Source organism: Sphaeramia orbicularis, chromosome 2 (genome assembly GCF_902148855.1).
Source record: "Sphaeramia orbicularis chromosome 2, fSphaOr1.1, whole genome shotgun sequence".
Lineage (NCBI taxonomy): Eukaryota > Metazoa > Chordata > Actinopteri > Kurtiformes > Apogonidae > Sphaeramia > Sphaeramia orbicularis.
Genome location: NC_043958.1, coordinates 10,736,308 through 10,755,877, shown reverse-complemented (window position 1 = coordinate 10,755,877; position 19,570 = coordinate 10,736,308). Strand labels below are relative to the sequence as shown.

The 19,570-nt window shown below is 35.4% G+C and overlaps 1 protein-coding gene across 1 annotated transcript in view; it reads right to left on the bottom strand.

Moving 5' to 3' along the window:
• pard3ba (par-3 family cell polarity regulator beta a) overlaps positions 1-18,100 on the bottom strand; it is a 351,893-nt gene extending 333,793 nt beyond the window's left edge. Inside the window, exon 1 of the mRNA XM_030155442.1 lies at positions 17,670-18,100. Within this exon, the coding sequence (XP_030011302.1) occupies positions 17,670-17,786 (117 nt within the window). The 5' untranslated portion in view covers positions 17,787-18,100. The remainder of the gene's footprint in view (positions 1-17,669) is intronic.
• Positions 18,101-19,570: the final 1,470 nt, after the last annotated feature.

Sequence of the window (19,570 nt, the reverse complement as noted above, 5' to 3'; positions counted from 1 at the left end):
AATAAATGCAGCAGAACCAACAAAAAAGCAGAAATGGTGCTGAGTGTGATTTTAGGTAATCAGATATAAAAAGATCAGAAGAATCAGAAGCTAAAACTCTAAAGCTGTCCACTGTGGTTAATGTTGACATATTTGCAGAAGGTCCATGTGGGATTCACATGTTGACACTGGTGGAGTACAGCACTATGACACACTTCATGGACACACTTGACTGGAAAAACTGGTCTGACCTGAGGGACTGCTGGCATTCCTTTCCCCGCTGACATTGTGTACAAGAAGAGCCCCAACAAAAGAGGGGAAGGCACGCTGTTATGCAACAGTATCACATCACCATCACTAAAACACTACATGAATGACACACCTTAGTGGGATTGTTTTTTTGTTTTTTTTTGTCCAGGAGGGATTATTCACATTGGTGGATTATATGACAACAAAGACTCGGTGTTAATTAGTATCACCTCGAAAGGCCATCCTTAAGCACATCTAGGCTATCCCCCCCACCACCACCACCACCAGCACTCATCAGACCCAAGGAAACAGATTTTATTCTGTTTTTAGTGAGTGATGAAAAGGGAGGAGTATATGACACATCAGAGGGAAACTAATCTATAGAGAGGAACGACCAGAATTTAAAAAAAAAAAAAAGGCTCCTATTGAAGTCCCTTATTGTCAGTCTCGGGTAATTCCACTTTGAATCCTGAACTCTTCCCATAAAATAAGAAAACAAAAAACAAATAAAGTCAGGAGTCAATCAGTCAACAGAGGAGAAGAATTACCATGACAGTTAGAAGAGGAAATTCCCTGCAAATTACTCTATTAAGTCCCCCCCCATACGTCATTTGAAGAAGCGCTATCGCTGCCTCTACCCTTTTCCTCTGACGAGCCAACGCGACACCACTCGAGAGACGGTACAGCGGCGAGGCCGATTAGTGAAGCTAAATTCAGCGGGGCTGCGGCGGTGGTGGTGCTATTTCACACTTTGATCCACAGAAGAATGTGTAATTACACAGCTGCAGGAGGACGCTGTGGATTTAAGCCGTGACAAAAAAAAAAAATCTTTAATGATGAACATGTCAATGAGGAGCGGTGTTGAATCCGTTAATGTGAGACAGAGGGAAGCTGAAGAGGAGGACTTCCTCTTTCAGACTCCTTTCTAGATTTGCATATGTACCACATATTTTACTGTGGTCACAATACAGTGAACTTCAACCTCCCTTTTCAGCGTTCATAAGCAGTACATAAAACTAAACAAGTGCATGTTACGCAATATGACGAACTATTAAAAGTAAACTCATGAACTAATGCTTGATAACACAGAAAACACAGGGTTCCTACAGGATTCTACAAGTTAAATGTAAGACAACCTTTTGAAGACGACTTAGAACAGAATTTAATGCCCATTTCACCGCCATACTGGCAAAAATTTGTTACCCCTAGGATTTAGGAAAATGTATTGATTTACTGCAACGCCTCAATTCCCACCGTTTCAAGTCATTTCTCATCGGAGGCTGCAAAGTTAACAACAATTGGCTTCTAATTTCAATATAAATTGCCGGGTTGAAACTGAGTAGATGAACATTAATTTCTTTGTAGCTTGGACATTTCCCAGATACATTTAAACACAACACAGCAAATAAGTTTATGGCAATATAACTTAAAAATACAAAACCTTTAAACCCTTAGGGGTCCACAGTCACAGCCCCATGACTGATCACAAGACATATTCAACACATCATAGCATCAGAAGTCGGTTACATAGACCACTGGGGACAATTGCATTTGAACGTGCGGACTGGAAACACTCTCCCACTTTTTATTTGATGTTGATAGAGCAAATACAACTGGAGATATGACACTTTGAACCTGTAGCAAACAAACGTGAATGAAAGTATGAAAATGAGGTGGGGTGGGAATGCGGAAACAGGAGGAAATGCCTATGTAAAGATATGCTTTTATGTCAAATATTTGAGTATAGTTTTAATTTATTACAATTTTGATTTATATACATAATATTTGGAACCAATATTCACTTTTAAAGTCTTTGAAAAGGTTTATTAAGCATCTTTGTGTTATTTATGCAATAAATTATATAATTTTTCAAATCAGATTTTATATTTTTTGTGTGTTTTTTGGCATTTTATGTTGATATAGTGGGTTAAAGTGAAAAAATAATAGCCAGATGAGATAGATGAAGTTGTACTGAAAAAAAGATACCAAACATGGGTATAGTAAGCATTTCTTTATATAGTATATTAAGGTAAAATCAAAAGTACTCAAAAACGGCCAAAATAGGCTCAGACCCCTAAGGGTTAAAGACTTTTTAAGCTATTAAATGTAGATTTGTAAAGTCAAGACTTTTAAGACCCTGCAAGAACCCTGAAAACAGTCTTTAAACTGGTTCATTCAGTTTAAATAACCACTTCTATATGCCACTGTTCTATGTTCTTTACACTAATTTTAATTTAAAAAATTGTTTAATCTTTTTTTTTTTTTTTACAAACATCTGATCACTTATGTTAGTGAAAAAAAATCTAGTTTGGCATTTTACGATGCAGGTTGGGCTGCATTTTGCATTAAGTTTAGTTTGTTTATACTGTTTTTCAGCAGGTTTTACACCACCTGAAGGATTTGATATGGAGGAAAATGCACACATTGCAGGAACCCATACTGAGACAGGCATAACACAGGTTCTCCTGTCATTTTAGACCTCCAAGTGTAACTGAGAACTGACACGGGCGCATTTCTACTTTTTAATGTCACTCCATATGTGTCTGGGTTCAGGGTTTTAGGATGTGTTGTAGCTCTACACTGTATTCTCTCTGCAGGTCGGTAACACAGAACCATGAGAATACATTTCTAAGATACTTCCAGATTCTAAACTGATCTGAAGTTCACCAAAACAACCTCTGAGGCTGGAACAATAAAACTTTCAAAATGTAATCTGTTTGCTTTGACACACTGGACTAACTCCACAAACGCCTACGTGCTACACACAGGAAGGAGTCTGAAGAGCTGCCAGCGTTGTTTGATGGACTGTCAGGTGTCAGCACAGACCTGGTTCAGTATAGGGGCTGTAATCTGAACTCCACCTGCACAGACAGACTCAGACATGACTGAAGCACCTGGCTGTTTTCCCTGAGAACACACAACACTTGCAGCGTACATGATGGCCCCGCAGGCAAATATCCTGTCGTCATACTGTAATAGAGAAACACAGGCCGGTCAGCTGTTATTTACACTCTGTATGTCTGTGACCATGGACTTCCTTGACTTCACAGTGGGGCTGAAATGATTTGCTGGTGATCAGACAAACAAAATAACCCTTTCTTTGTAGAATAATATGCACTTTAGATCAAACAGTATGGAGCTACCCACAGAACGACACACCTTAAAGGGCTTTTTCTCTGCTTGCATTCACATCTCAAATAGGAGAGCTGGTGTTTAAGTGGCAAACACTTCACCAAGACCCCCAAAGTGAAGATAGAAAGAATAATAAACAGTTAATCATCTGGACTCTAGAGGTTTCCTGCTTTCCTTTCAGTCTTTGTGCACTGATATCCACTTGTAAATACTGTATAAAGATCACATACGATGACACAGACCCTGCTGGTAGGTTCACCCCTTATGTCCTGTTCACACTCATATGCAGATTTTGAGGTAAATTGTCCACATGACCATTTTACCACACATCTCTGTCCACAAAATGGTACAAACTGTCTGACAACCCCTAGTTAGTGCTAGACTCCAAACTGTGGATGATACTGGACGCAGCAGATGCAAAGGCTTTGGTTCATTTATTTGTGTATTTGGACTCTGATAGTTCAAAAAGTTTCAAACTGAACCCTCCAGGTGCTGCAAAGCTATCTTTATATTAATTTTGGCAAAAATCGAGTGGATTTCTACAACCCATTTTAATTCCTGCTTAATTTGTTCTGTCTATAACGAGTTACGTCACGACATTTGTACATACAGGGTGGGGAAGCAAAATTTACAATGAACATTTAGTTGTTTTTTCTCAGCAGGCACTACGTCAGTTGTTTTGAAACCAAACATATATTGATGTCATAATCATACCTAACACTATTATCCATACCTTTTCAGAAACTTTTGCCCATATGAGTAATCAGGAAAGCAAATGTCAAAGAGTGTGTGATTTGCTGAATGCACTCGTCACACCAAAGGAGATTTCAAAAATAGTTGGAGTGTCCATAAAGACTGTTTATAATGGAAAGAAGAGAATGACTATGAGCAAAACTATTACGAGAAAGTCTGGAAGATACTATTAAAGAAGAATGGGGGAAGTTGTCACCCGAATATTTGAGGAACACTTGCGCAAGTTTCAGGAAGCGTGTGAAGGCAGTTATTGAGAAAGAAGGAGGACACATAGAATAAAAACATTTTCTATTATGTCAATTTTCTTGTGGCAAATAAATTCTCATGACTTTGAATAAACTAATTGGTCATACACTGTCTTTCAATCCCTGCCTCAAAATACTGTAAATTTTGCTTCTCCACCCTGTATAAGGTCAAGACTTCTGACGAACATTTCTCCAAGTACGACATAATTGTTTATCAGCAGCAGCGGTTGTAGTAAAAACTGAAAATATGTCCAAACTTCGAGCCAATTACCTAAAATGTTCAGTTGTAGGTTGTGTTAACGAACACAAGTGGCTGAACGGGACAGAAAGTACAGTCAACAACCTGGAGGGGGCGGGGCATGAAGTGGCTAATTTGGATTTAAAGGGCCAGCGCTCAAAACAACCTTTCTGGTGTCATTACTCAGAAATATTGTTGAAGATGGACCTGTGAAGTTGAATTAATGAAGAATTCAAACCAAAGCATAGCATTTACAGCTTATGTAGACCACAGGGAAATGTTTTAAAATGCATAATTCCATTTTAAAAAAAGCAAAATATCACTTCTTTAAATAAGTGTTGGTTGTGGAAGTGTATTCTTTAAATGATGTGGATTTGTTTATAATACCGGTCCGGTCCATCTCCTCGATCGACTGCAGGTCATGCACTGATTTATACACCAGGATTTAATGTTTCAGGCGCAGCTTCAATACACAAAGCAATAATGAACATGAGGAAAATGGGGTGTAACACCATTCTTTTCCAGTCTCCCTGTTTTCCCCATCCACAAGGACACACCAAGGACCACAGCAGAGTTCTTAAAAATATTCATATTTTGTAAAAATCTCAGCCTAAAAATGCTGTTCATTTGTGAACAAGAGGCCCAAACAAAGAGAAAAATATGCGTTTTACAAAATATCCAAATTAATGTGAACAGGAGATTAAATTAAAATTTTCACTGAGCACAGTAGATAAATAAAAGATAACCCTCAAAATGTCTCTGCATTAACATAACTCTGCACAGTAAAGTTAAAGACCACAGTTAATGAATATTTGAAACTACTTTTAGAGGTTTCCAATGCTGCATTTAGGCCAATCCCTGCTCACTAAAGATACTCAAAAAGCATGCCGAATGTGAAAAAGCTTTCTTAAAAACAGCAACCATCTTCAGTTTCTCAACTTATTATTCAAATATGTAATAATCTTAAGAACCGATAACTCTTTGTATAACTCCTGCTTGGCAACTATGTAAGAAAAGCTTTTTAAAACCACTTCAAGAGAAGATACACTGAAGTAAAACGGCCACACTGTATCTGTTTATACCACTAACTAGAACAGGGGTAGGCAACCTGTGGCTCCAGGACCACATATGGCTCTTGGGCCCTTTTCCAGTGGCTCACTGTAACTTTGTCAAAAGCCATATGGAAATGCATAACACTTTTTTTGGTACACATTTTGCCATTGAAAACAAGGTATGGAGGCTGGTGCACACCTAAAAAGTCTTCAAGGGGCCAGTGTGCAGGAGCATGAGGTACGAGTGAAGAAGAAAAAAGGTCAAAAAAAAAAAGGTGATTGAAAAGTGTGCGGGATACCTTTTTTCTTTTTTTTTTTTCTTCGTCACACATTTTGCCATTGCAATAAAGTGATTCTGATGTTATGCAGTTGTAAAAATGTCTACTACTGTAATTTCCGGTCTATAAACCACTACTTTTTTTCCTCACGCTGTGAACCCGCAACTCAAAAATGATGCGGCTAATTAATGTTTTCCGGGCTAACGATCGATCCGGCTGTAGAAGAAGGAAATAGAGCTGCTGCACGTAAGCTTGGCATCAATGAATCGATGGTAAGATGTTGAAGACGAGGTGGGTGATGCTTATAGTCAAGTGCAGCCAATAGTCCAGAAAGTATGGTTCTCAGAATGAATTAAAAAAAATATATAGTAATAGTAGCAAAAGTAAACTACTTTTTAATAAATTTATTTTTTTAACACTCAAGGTATTCATCTGTATTATTCTCCATTACAATGAAAGCCTTCACTTACCAGTAGATTTTTGCATCAAACAAAAATAATGACGAATATCACTGTTTTCTTTAGTTTTGTCATTTCTTTGTAGTTCTGTAAAGTTTTGTTTTTCTTTTTCTGTCCCAAAATACCTCTTTAGGTTGCAAAGGTTGACAACCCATGAACAAGAAGGTAAGTGGGTTACGCTGAATGTTTACTGAGTCACAGTTGAGCTAACTTTCACATAAACTGGTAATTAAGAAGGTCTACAGACTGTTACAGTGACGGACAACTAGGCTGTGCAGAATCATGTTCACTGTGGGCATACACCAACACACTCCCGCAGTGATTAAACCTGGTTTTTGACACTGTCCCTGCTGTCAGTGTTGAGGCAGCGAGTGGAGAAATGTGCACTTAATGCAGGTGCTAAGTGGACAGTGTTGGCAGGAGCAGCCGGCTCATCTGGTCATATCTATTCAGTCCTTTCTGGCAGCTCCAGAACTGGACTGTCCTTCTGATGGTCTGCCTCTATTAAGACAAGTGCTGAGTCAGCGTCTAGCAAAAAGGGAGCCCTAATTAACATGCTCGGTGGAAAGCAATCAGGGCCGGGGTGCATTCTAATCACACTGTCGCATTTAGCCGACTTCAGCATGTGCGCGGCGCTGTGTCTCAATGGGACTCAACTGGGCAAAGTGGGCATGGCTGAACTGTCACTGAAGCGGAGACAAGACAGCTCAGGGGACGGCATGTGTGTGTGTGTGTGTGTGTGTGTGTGTGTGTGTGTGTACATGTGTGTTTATGTGTGTGCAGCTTCTCCAAGTGGAAACAATCCATGGAGCCATCAAGCCACCCAATCTGTGCATCCATCCCTGCTTCCACAGCCTCTCACAGAAGCCAGCGCTGCCTCACCAAGGCAGAGGAGGAGGAGGAGGAGGAGGAGGAGGAGGAGGGTGTGAGGGCGGGCTGAGGGGGTCCAAACAGCCGATAAGACCCGGGCCTGTCACCAATCCTAATCCCCAATCACTCACAGGACAAAGCCTCCTGTCCGCGGCACTGCGGCCCGCACTGAGGACATCAAACTGTAAACTTCCACCTGCCCACCAAGATACCGCGGCTTAAACAGCACGCTATTGTACAGGTAGACAGGCGACGCTTCAGCCAGCAGCGCTCACACCCTCGCAGCGACCAAACACACACCAGCCCGCTATCACACGACGACAGCATGCACATACAATGCTGCTGATTAATAAAAGGTCAGCTCACCAGGATGATTAATGTTCAAGTGATTGCAGCTTTCACCACCAGAAAGGGTACATCTTTGTGTGTACTCAGTAAGGCTGCAACAAGCAATTACGGCTTTATTGATTAGTCTATCAGGTATTTTCAATTAATCTATCACTTATTTTCTGAGTTGATTAATTCCTCGCTTAAAGGTCCAGTGTGAAATATTTAGTGACAGATCAAACTCAAGTTGTGTTCATCTCACCATCCTCTGTGGTGGCTGCAACAAAGAACACAATTTGTGTTGTTTCTGTTTATTATAAGAACACCAAATCTGGTTTATACTCAAAAATAATAGGTGACTGTAAAGCGAACTCATCACTCAGAAAGAGAATGAACAGCTAAGAGGTTCCCCTGACTCTTCCCCTGGTGGAAGACTCATCACAAAAGCAAACAGATCTGTACAAGATATGAAAAAAATGTATACAAAATTATTCACAATACATGCAGTGTAGTTTAACCCATAAAGACCCTGTGTTACTTTTGTGGCTGTTCCAAAATATTTTTTTCTCTATATTTAACTTTTCTTCAATTTATTATGACATTATCCTCTGTATTTTGTGTTTTTTCAGTAACATCAAGTATTTTCCTATATGTAACTTGCTGATCATGTAGATGTTCATAAAAACTCAGATTAAAGTCGAGGGTTATTGTATCAAAAAACAGAAAAGACTGAAGAAAAAGCGACTTTTTCAGAAAAATATACAATCAGCTGAACATAAACTCCATGGGTTTTACTGGTGAATCAATGTTGTAGAAGATGATGGTGTTTCCACGTTCACTACAGAGCCTCTGAACGTCCAAATGGGTCATATCTGATGACCATGAGAAGACGACAAACTGTATTTTACACCAATTATTTACATGTATTAATAGGATTTGTGGTTTTCAAGTTATTAAACATTATAGATCAGTAGATACTTTTGGTCGCTGGTGGATATTTGGGTCTGTATGGGTTAAATAAGTCAGTTAATGACCTTAAAAAAAGATGTTACTGACTATAAAACAGAAAAAAGGAGAAGAGGAAGTCCACTCTGAACTACTGGAGAACATGGGAACCAGCTCCATTCATAGACATAAACTGTTCATTCTCGTGTTCAAGTTATTTATGTTAATTACATTTTATGATGCTTTTCTACTTGGTTCAGCATCAGCATTTTTCACTTTCCATTACATGAGAGCATGAACCAAGATACCATCAGATTCTATTTGTAGCATCGCCTTCACCAAGGTTTCAAGCAAGCCTAAGTGATACTGAACGTGATGTAAAATTATGTAGATTACAGACTGGTCGATCCAGAATCGCCGCTGCCTCAATAAATATGTCGTCAGCGCATCACAACGTAAGACAGCAAAGGTAGTGTAAAGTCTGAAAATGTCACCTCCATCTTGATAAATTAACCACAGATCTGGGCCGTAATATAACATTTTGTTGCAGGAAGTCAAGTAAAGTCATGTTGAAAAGTAAAAACATAATCACTATAACCAACTGCATATGTGAGGATTTTCGCATTAAAATATCTGAAAATACAAAAAAAAAAATTAAGTGCCAAGAAATAGTGAGCATCTATAGTAGCTTTTCCATTAGAAATCTGTGCAAAACTTTACCGATATTTACTAAATGTCGAAAAAACAGAAGTGCGTAATGTTGGTTTTTCCATTAAATCAGAAATGCGATGATTTACATAGTATCACGAGATGACACGAGAAGTCATTCCATAAACATGGCAACAAACATAAATACTGTGTTGATTTACAGATATATTCATTATTATTAATGAAAAATTATGTAACCCCTCTATCCCGTATTAAATTAAAAAATGATTTGTTTCCTGGTGTGTCCACACATATCACGACATGTTTCTTTTAAAACTCTTCTTCTTCGCTTGTTATAACATCCATCAACATCGTTTTTTTTTTTTTGTTTTTTACTCACATGACTCAAGTTGCGGAGAAAGGTCTTTCTGTTGTAGTTTTGCATGATATATCAATTGCGCTATGCCCTAAACCCACCTCTTGCCAGCTCAAAAACTTTTCATCGAAAAATGAGAGTTTTGGCAGAATTGTCATTTTTTCATTAAGTAAATTTTTATGCGCATTCTGGCTCCATTTTACAAACTCTCAAATAAACTGCATTTATTCCAAATACATTGATGTTTGACTATTATATGATTTTTGTCATGTTCTAAACACAGTGTTTAAAATGAATAGATGGATATATCTATGCAAAATACATTTGAATATAATGTTTTATATTATTTGTATGTTGAAAATATTGTAAAAATAAATAAATAAATAAATGTATACGATATTGATAATTGAAATAAAACATGTTTAATTTGATATTTACTTTTGTTGTCCATCGGTGACACTGCCATTTGTCAAAACTCTTGCTATTTAGGTATGATCAAATATTTTTTTCCTCTAACCAATTATTAGGTTGTAAAATAGAGGGTTTAAGGTATACACTGAATACATTTTAGGATGAAAATGTCATAGAAACTTCACTTCTGAGAACTTTGTAATTCTTGCAAAAAATAGATGTTAATTTTTTTGTCCATCCGTGACGTAGTAGTTTTTGATATTATTGGTTTAAAAATATTTAAAACTAAATTTTGCCCTTTGAGTATGTTTAAGATGGCATTTAGACCTTTACAATTATATGTCATATTTGTCTTAAACTTGTCTGGTTCAAAAGTTATGAATGAAAAAGCAGTGGGCTGTCCATCAGTGACACCCTTGACCTCGCCCATATGTCCAATGGAAAAGCTACTACTGACTCTGTAGTATAAATTGTAGAACTGCAATTAAATGCCACTTATAATCAAAAACTGCAGCTGTCTCATATTAATAATGTGTATTTTCTGCACTATCGACATTTCCGTTTGCACTGTGTTATTTGGGACATAGTTTTCATTCCACACTTTAAGAATGCAAAAACAGGTTCACCCCTGACAAAAAATGTCACATGACCACATTACATTCTTTTTACTGAGACAGATGCCATGTGCAGTGATGGATTCCTTACTTTGTGTATAATCAGTCTTTTTACTCTTTTACTCTATCACTGGCCCTTTTTATTTATTCAAGTCGACTTCCAGATCTGCTCATGGAGATGGAGTCGCAACAAAACAGAAGCAGCTGCATTTTGACACTTCTTACATATTTTAGAGTGGGGAATTGCTATAATATCATAAGGCAGAGGAGGAAAAAAAAGGCTGAAGGCAAACAGATTCATGTCTACCAGGTGTTAATTGGATGGTGTTTAGAAATGTATTTTAGTGAGAGCCAAAAAAAGTGAATTTTAATTAAAAGTTTCACCCTGCTTGCAGCTTCCTTGACACCGGTGGCTTAGAGATGTTTATTAAACTCGATGGTGGAAGAAATATTCTGATCTGTTACTTAAATTAAAAAAAAAAAAAAAAGTAACAACTCAGTGTAAAAAATATTCCCCTGCAAGTTAGTTTTGGATGCAAAACTAACTGAAAAGTATTAATTTATAGTCAGTAAAATCTAGTAAAATGTACTTATGCTTACTGTCATGTAGGATGCATTTGGACACACACTGCTGCTGCATTTTACAGATTGAGTTCATTTTAACTACTTCATGTCATGTAGGTGGTTTAATCTACATTAGTGGATCCTTTTCTGTCAGATCATCATATTTGTAGCATCACTGTCCTGTAAGAAAAAGTCTTAGGCCACCTTTAGCTTTGTTTTGTTCACAGGATTGTAATGAGCATACATGGGCGAAGTCAAGGGAAGGTTAACATCTGATCAAAAAAAAATTTAATTACAATAATCTACAACAAACTTATATTTTTGGGTAGCTAATTACTTATATTTTCAAGAAAATGTATTTTGAAATGTGAAAAAAATTTGTGAAAGAAAAAAATTTGATCAGTTTTATGAGACAGTTTTCTGCTATCATTCTGGGTTCATTTTATACACTCTCTTAAATAAACTAAATTTATTCCAAATACATTGATATTTGACTATTATATTATTTATGTCATATTCTAAACACAGTGTTTCAAATGAATAAATGCATATATCTATGCAAAATACATCTGAATATAATGTTAATATTATTTGTATGTTGTAAATATTGTAAGAAAAAAATGTGTATGATATTGATAATTGAAATAAAAAATGTTTAATTTGATATTTACTTTCATTGTCCATCTGTGACATTAAAACTCTTACTATTTAGGTATGATAAAATATTTTTTTTCCTGTAACCAATTATTAGGTTGTAAAATAGAGAGTTTAAGGTATACACTAAATGCATTTTAGGATGAAAATGTCATAGAAACTTCACTTTTGAGAACTTTGTAATTCTTGCAAAAAATAGATGGTAAATTTTTGTCCATCCGTGACACAGTAGTTTTTGATATTTTTCATTTAAAAATATTTTAAACTAAATTTTGCTCTTTGAGTGTGTTTCAGATGGCATTTAGACCTTTCCAGTTATGTGTAATATTTGTCTGGAACTTGTCTGGTTCAAAAATTATGAATCAAAAAGTAGTGGGCTGTCCATCCGTGACACCCTTGAACTCACCCATGTATTTTTTCAAAAAAATAACAAAAGAATAAACGAAATATGTGCACGGTATTAAAACACGTTAAAAATCTGTAGTAAATAGCTTCTACAGGTGAAAGTTCAGTGCAAAACAAGGTCACACTAAATAGTAGATTAATCATAATTTGGTACATAAGTTTTTTCCAGAGGGATATTTCATATAATACTACAAAAAAAATAAATAATAGTGGTGTCAAAACCTTTGTCTTCAGCTAATATTCATTTTAAATGGCCTGTTTGCCGGCGTAATTTGAATTTTTTACAGTGGGCATTGCGGTATTTGTGTCAGTAATACAGTTAGTTTCTTTCACTTCACTGACAATAATATTTCCAATTCTTTAATGTCTGTCAGTTTTAGTCTGGATTAACCTGCAGAGTTTGTGTAACGTGTTGTTTTGAGAAATGATGAGGAATTATTGTCTGTCAGCTGCAGGTCTGGCTGCTGAACTCCAGTGTCCACAGAGTCTAATATGAAAACAGTTGTGATTGATTATAAAACTCTGAGCCGCAGTCGAAGTGATTAATGGAAACTCTAGAGCTGCTAGAGCACAGAAATATAGATGTGTTTGTTTACTTTATGTAGATATTGTCAGAAGAAGGAAGAATTATGGTTTAAAATTGTGTAAAAATGCAGATAAACAATAACAGGAAGTCTCCAGAGACCAGAGAAAACTAGGAAATTTATTTTGGTTATAACTTGTCTGTATTTTATAAGAGGGGAAAAAACTGTAATATGGATTCTGGATTGTGATTTAGGAATTTTTTTTTTTTTTTTAAACTGTGTATTTTGAGGAGGGGGAATGACTCCCATCATGAACTTTTGGCTCAATCATCCAGTTCTACTTGACACTTCAGTTGGTAGGAACTACTTTTTTTATTGAAACTTTTGTTTTTAGTGCTTGTAAGTCCATTTTTGGCCTTTTTTTTTTTTTAATTAAAATGATTCTATTGGTCAGTCTTCATGTTGGCCTTATGGTTTTAGAAATATTTAACCAATAAAAAGTGCTGAATACAGCTTATGGCGACATCTCTTAACTCCATTCATTTATTTAGACTATACATCATTTTTCCAGTTTCCTGAAAAATAACCATTTTGGACATAAGAGGTTTCTACCCGACAGCGACGATATAATCCTGATACATACCCTTGAATATCCAGAATATGAGAATTAATTTATAATTTAGCTAAAACAAACTGCTTTCATCTTTAGGATTATGCATTTTCCAGCCTTAAGAGTTTATTTAATATTAAAAGGAGGATATTTAATCAATAACAGAGCACTTTAGTTGATCAAAAACAGTCAAAACCAACAAATATGGAAAAAAACTGTCATGTGAAGAGTAACTAAAGCTGTCAAAACAAATGCAATGGAGTAAATTTGCCTCTTAGATGTAGTGGAGGAGAAGAACAAAGCAGGATAAAATGGAAAGAACAAGAAAATCTAATTAGTACTTAAGTGCAGTACTTGAGTAAAGTACTTACTTTCATTGACGCGGTGATTAAACCCTAATGCACAATAATAAAGTCATTTTTCCAAGTATGATCCACTACCTCAGGGATGTCAAACATACGGCTCATGGGATGAATTTGTGAAATGCAAAAATAACACTTCAGACACTGACAATCAAGGATGATAAAATCGTTTTAGTTCAGAGGCCACAACAAGCCCAGTTTGATCTAAAGTGGGTAAGACCATTCAAATATTATCATAATACCCTATAAATACAGACAACCCCAAATTTTTAGCTAAACCTGAACTATCTTAAGAGAAGTAAGTGCAATTTTAACAATATTCTACCTGTTACTAATTATTTTGTGCTTTTGTAGATCCACTCTGATCTGTAAGTTGTAATGCATGTATATAAATGACAACCTAAGGCATCATATTGTTAAAATTCCACTTTTTTCCAAGAAATTTCAAGTTGTTTGTGCTATTTACATTTTTAAAAGATAGTCTGAAGTTGTAAACATTACAATTTTTTGCAGTGACACAAAGAGAAACCTTTGGAGTTAACATTATTTACAGGTCTGATCCACTTTACATGGAATTGGTCTGTATGTGGAACCTGAACTAAAACAATTTTAACACCCTTGATTTGTTAATTTCTTCATTGTAATTTTTGCATTTTACAAGCTCATCCCACTGGCCTAATTAGACCTTTTAGTGGGTTAGTTTTGGCCCACAGGCTGTATGTTTGACACCACTGCGTTAGTAGCTCATGCTTGGAAAAATGACTTTATTCCTGCTGAAAAACTGAGTATGTTATGGTTTAATCGGTGCTGGAATGGAAGCAAGTGTTTCACTCAAGCAATACACTTTATGCATAAGGACCCAGTGTTACTTAAATTTTCTCTATATTTAACCTTACTTCAGTGATTTATCACCATTTATCATCATATTACCTTCTGTAATTTGTGTTTTTTCAGTAAAAATCCAGTATTTTCCTTTGTTTAATTTTGTAATCATGGACATGTTGATAAAACCTCAGAGTAACGTTGAGTGTTATCATGTCAAAAACAGAGAAAACTGAAGAAAAAGTGACTTTTTCAGCAGATCTATTGTTAACTGAACCTAAACCAAGTATGTCCATGCAGTCATTTATCAAACTGCATGGGTTTTACTGCTGAAGATGACAGCGTTTCCACGTTCACTACAGAGCCTCAGCACTTCCAAACGGGTCATATCTGATGACCATGAAAAGATGACAAACTGCAATTTACACCAATTATTTACATGGATTGATTGATTAGTGGATCAACAGGGATTAAACAGTTTCCATCAGTAGTTGCATTTGGTCATAGATGGATGTTTGGGTCTTCAAGGGTTGAGTACTAACTTGATCATTTTAGTTTTTTCACTCTGAATCAAAGAAAAGTTTGGAGTTGACATTATTTATAGGTTAATATGTTACTATTTTACTGGTTCGACCCACTTGGGATCATATTAGGCTGTATGTGGCCCATTCAGTCTCTATGAGGTGTGTCACATGACCCATACCTGAGCCAGGTAGTGGTAGATAATAGCTCTTAATGACATGGAAGCAAGTACTTATTTGCTAATTTCTTTCTTTTTTTTGACAATATACGAATTTACAAATAACTTGGCATCCATATTAAAGAACATACAAAGGCACAGGTGCAAACAGGAGTAAATACATAGATAAACAACCACCAAGGCTGCAAATTTTGGAGAGAAAAAAAAAAATGCAACAAATAAAATGAGGTGGGGGCTAGGGTTTGTTGTACAAATTATATTCGTCAGTAATTGATAGAAGCTTCAATGCAGGTTTACTCTTCATGTGACTGACATCTTTCACACAGAACATAAAGCCATTATGGAAACTGGAAAATGTGGGTTTCATCTTCAAATGTTTAAGATTTGTGTATGTAAAATTGACCCAGAATGATGATATTATTTATTAAAAAGTTGTCTTTGACATTGTCCAGTACATGTCACTTATTTGCTAATTTTAGTTTTTTCACTCTAAAGCAGAGCAAAGTTTGGAATTGACATTATTTATAAGTATTATGTTATAATTTTAGTCGTTCGACCCATTTGAGATAATGTCAGATATGTGTATGTGGTGATGTGTCACATGACGCATACCTGAGACAGGTAGTGGTAGATAATTAAGACCTTAATGAAATAGAAGTAAGTACTTATTTGCTAATTTTTTTTTTTTTTTTTTCACTCTAAAGCAGAGAAAAGTTTGGAGTTGACATTATTTATAGGAATTTATGTTACTGTTTTCGTGGTTCGACCCATCTGAGATTATGTTAGTATGTATGTAAGATGTATGTATGTGTGGGGATGTGTCATGTGACCCATACCTGAGACACATAGTTGTAGATAACAGGTCTTAGTGAAATGGAAGCAAGTACTTATTTGCTAATTCTAGTTTTTTCACTCTAAAGCTGAGAAAAGTTGGGAGATAAAATTATTTATAAATAATTATGTTATTATTTTACTGGTTCGACCCATTTGAGATAACGTTAGTATGTATGTGTGGGGATGTGTCACGTGACCCATACCTTAGCCAGGTAGTGGTAGATAATTAGCTCTTAATGAATTGGAAGCAAGTACTTATTTGCTAATTTTAGGGTTTTTTTTCCACTCTAAAGCAGAGAAAAGTTGGGAGTTGACATTATTTTTGAGTAATTATGTTATTTTTATTTTATTGGTTTGACCCATTTGAGAAAATATTGTATGTATGTAAGATGTATGTATGTGAGGGGATGTGTCATGTGATCCATACCTGAGACAGGTAGTGGAAGCAAGTACTTATTTGCCAATTTTAGGTTTTTTTTCCACTCTAAAGCAGAGAAAAGTTGGGAGTTGACATTATTTATGAGTAATTATGTTATAATCTTACTGCTTCGACCCATTTGAGACAATATTGTATGTATGTAAGATGTATGTATGTGTGGGGATGTGTCACGTGATTCATACCTGAGACACATAGTGGTAGATAATTAAGCTCTTAATGAAATGGAAGCAAGTACTTATTTGCTAATTTTTTTTAGTTTTTTTTTACTCTAAAGCAGAGAAAAGTTGGGAGTTGACATTATATATGAGTAATTATATTATTATTATTTTATTGGTTCGACCCATTTGAGAAAATATTGTATGTATGGAAGATGTATGTATATGAGGGGATGTGTCACGTGACCCATATCTGAGACAGGTAGTGGTAGATAATAGCTCGTAATGAAATGGAAGCAAGTACTTATTTGCAAATTCTAGTTTTGTTTTGTTTTTTTTACTCTAAAGCAGAGAAAAGTTGGGAGTTGACATTATTTATGAGTAATTATGTTATAATTTTACTGCTTCAACCCATTTGAGATAATATTGTATGTATGTAAGATGTATGTATGTGTGGGGATGTGTCACGTGACCCATACCTTAGACAGGTAGTGGTAGATAATTAGCTCTTAATGAATTGGAAGCGAGTACTTATTTGCTAATTTTAGGGTTTTTTTCACTCTAAAGCAGAGAAAAGTTGGGAGTTGACATTATTTATGAGTAATTATGTTATAATTGTACTACTTCGACCCATTTGAGATAATGTTGTATGTATGTAAGATGTATATATGTGAGGGGATGTGTCGCATGACCCCTACCTGAGACAGGTAGTGGAAGCAAGTATTTATTTGCTAATTTTAGTTTGTTTGTTTTTTTTTCACTCTAAAGCAGAGAAAAGTTGGGAGTTGACATTATTTATGAGTAATTATGTTATAATTGTACTGTATGTGTAGGGATGTGTCACGTGACCCATACCCGAGACAGGTAGTGATAGATAATTAAGCTCTTAAAACTGTTTAGAATTAAAAGTATTCAACAATATCTTTGGGGGAACAACATTAGACAAATATAGTGTAATTGGAAATGCTGAAAAAATACAAGCTCGTGCGTTTTTGTGTTTTTTTTTTTTTTTTTTTTTTTTTTACCTGCTCTAAAATCCTCCGGTATCTGCGCGTGGCTTGGTCGATTAAATCCCGGACGGTCCATCCAACTTTACACGGGACGACCACCGCCGTGTCCCCGAACGTCACTGTGACCTTCATGGCCGCTGTAAATCCCAAAACGTGCCCTTAATAAAAGAGTAAAAGGCAGAATGAGGAGGCAGAGTTTCGGTGTTGTGTCGGAGCTGCTCCCACTCGTCACCTGTCTGTCTGTCTGTCTGTCGAAACTGGAGCAACAGGTGTCTCAGGTCGGGATGAAATCAAGCTGAAGTCACTGCTCCGTCTGAACCTGCGTGGAACAGCTCCGTGGACATGTCCTGAACAACCAGGTGGTGATAAATGTGAGGTAAAGCCCAGGTTAGAGCAGAGGACAGTGGGTTTGGGACAGTCCGCTCATACTCCCAAACAAAACAAGGTGGCACGAGAACCCGGAAGAAATCACAGCGGAGGCTCTGCTCCAGGAAATTACACACAAATATTAAAGAAAAACTTTATTTAATCAATTATTGAACACAGGAAGCGTTTTATAGCATTATCTTTAGCACGGGTACTTATATAAAATAGTTTTAGATACTCACCAGAATTTAATAGTTTGATATGTAGCTAGATATAAAGCTAACTGTCAATCATCATATATATATATAATTTTTATTTTTTTTATCGATTTATTTTTATTAACAGACAGCAAAGTGTCTTTATGTGGTTCATTTTTCGAATTAAATTTATTCCATCATTATTTTACAAATTTTTTTATTGATTTATTTTTGATGGACAGACTGGAAAAATATTTTTATGTAGACAATTTTTATGTATTCAGTTTATTTCTTAATTTTTTTCAATTTTTTTTATTATTTTGGATTTTATTTTATTTAGATGCACAGACAATGAAATACATTTCTAATAATAATTTATATATATATATATATATATATATATATATATATATATATATATATATATATATATATATATACACACACACACACACACACACATATATATATATATATATATATATATATATATATATATACACTACCAGTAAAAAGTTTGGACTCATCTGTTTTTTCTTTACTTTCATGAGGATTTACATTGTAGATTCTCACTGAAGGCATCAAAATGATGAATGAACACATATGGAATTATGTAGTTACAAAAAGTTTGACATAACTCAAAGCATGTTTTATATTTTAGATTTTTCATAATAGCCACATTTTGCTTTTATTACTGCTTTGCACATTCTTGGCATTCTCTCGATGAGCTTCATAAGGTAGTCACCTGTAATGTTTTCCAAAACTCTTGAAGGAGCTCCCAGAGATGCTGAGCATTTGTTGTCCATCTGCGATCTATCTCATGCCATTAAAATTAGAAGGTGAGTCCAAACTTTTGACTGGTAGTAACATATTTATTATTTATTATTTATTTATTTATTTAGAAGGAAAGAGTGACATTTTTATTTATTCATTTTACCTTTTCATTCATTTTAAAGTAATTTTTATATATTTAATTTGCTCATTTCAACATTTGACAACAGCATCTATCTATCTATCTATCTATCTATCTATCTATCTATCTATCTATCTATCTATCTATCTATCTATCTATCTATCTATCTATCTATCTATCTATCTATCTATCTATCTATCTATCTATCTATCTATCTATCTATCTATCTATCTATCTATCTATCTATCTATTAAGGGCCCCAATGTATAATGAACTGATGAAAAACTACATACAAGTTCAAGCACAAGAAATGTACACAGCAGCAAGTCAAGTCTCAAATATCTTGGTATTTATAGGACATTAACATTCAGAAGAAGTGATGAGGCAAGTATCCTTAAAAGTTTGTAAATGCAAAATACTCCATTAAAAATAAAAGTCCT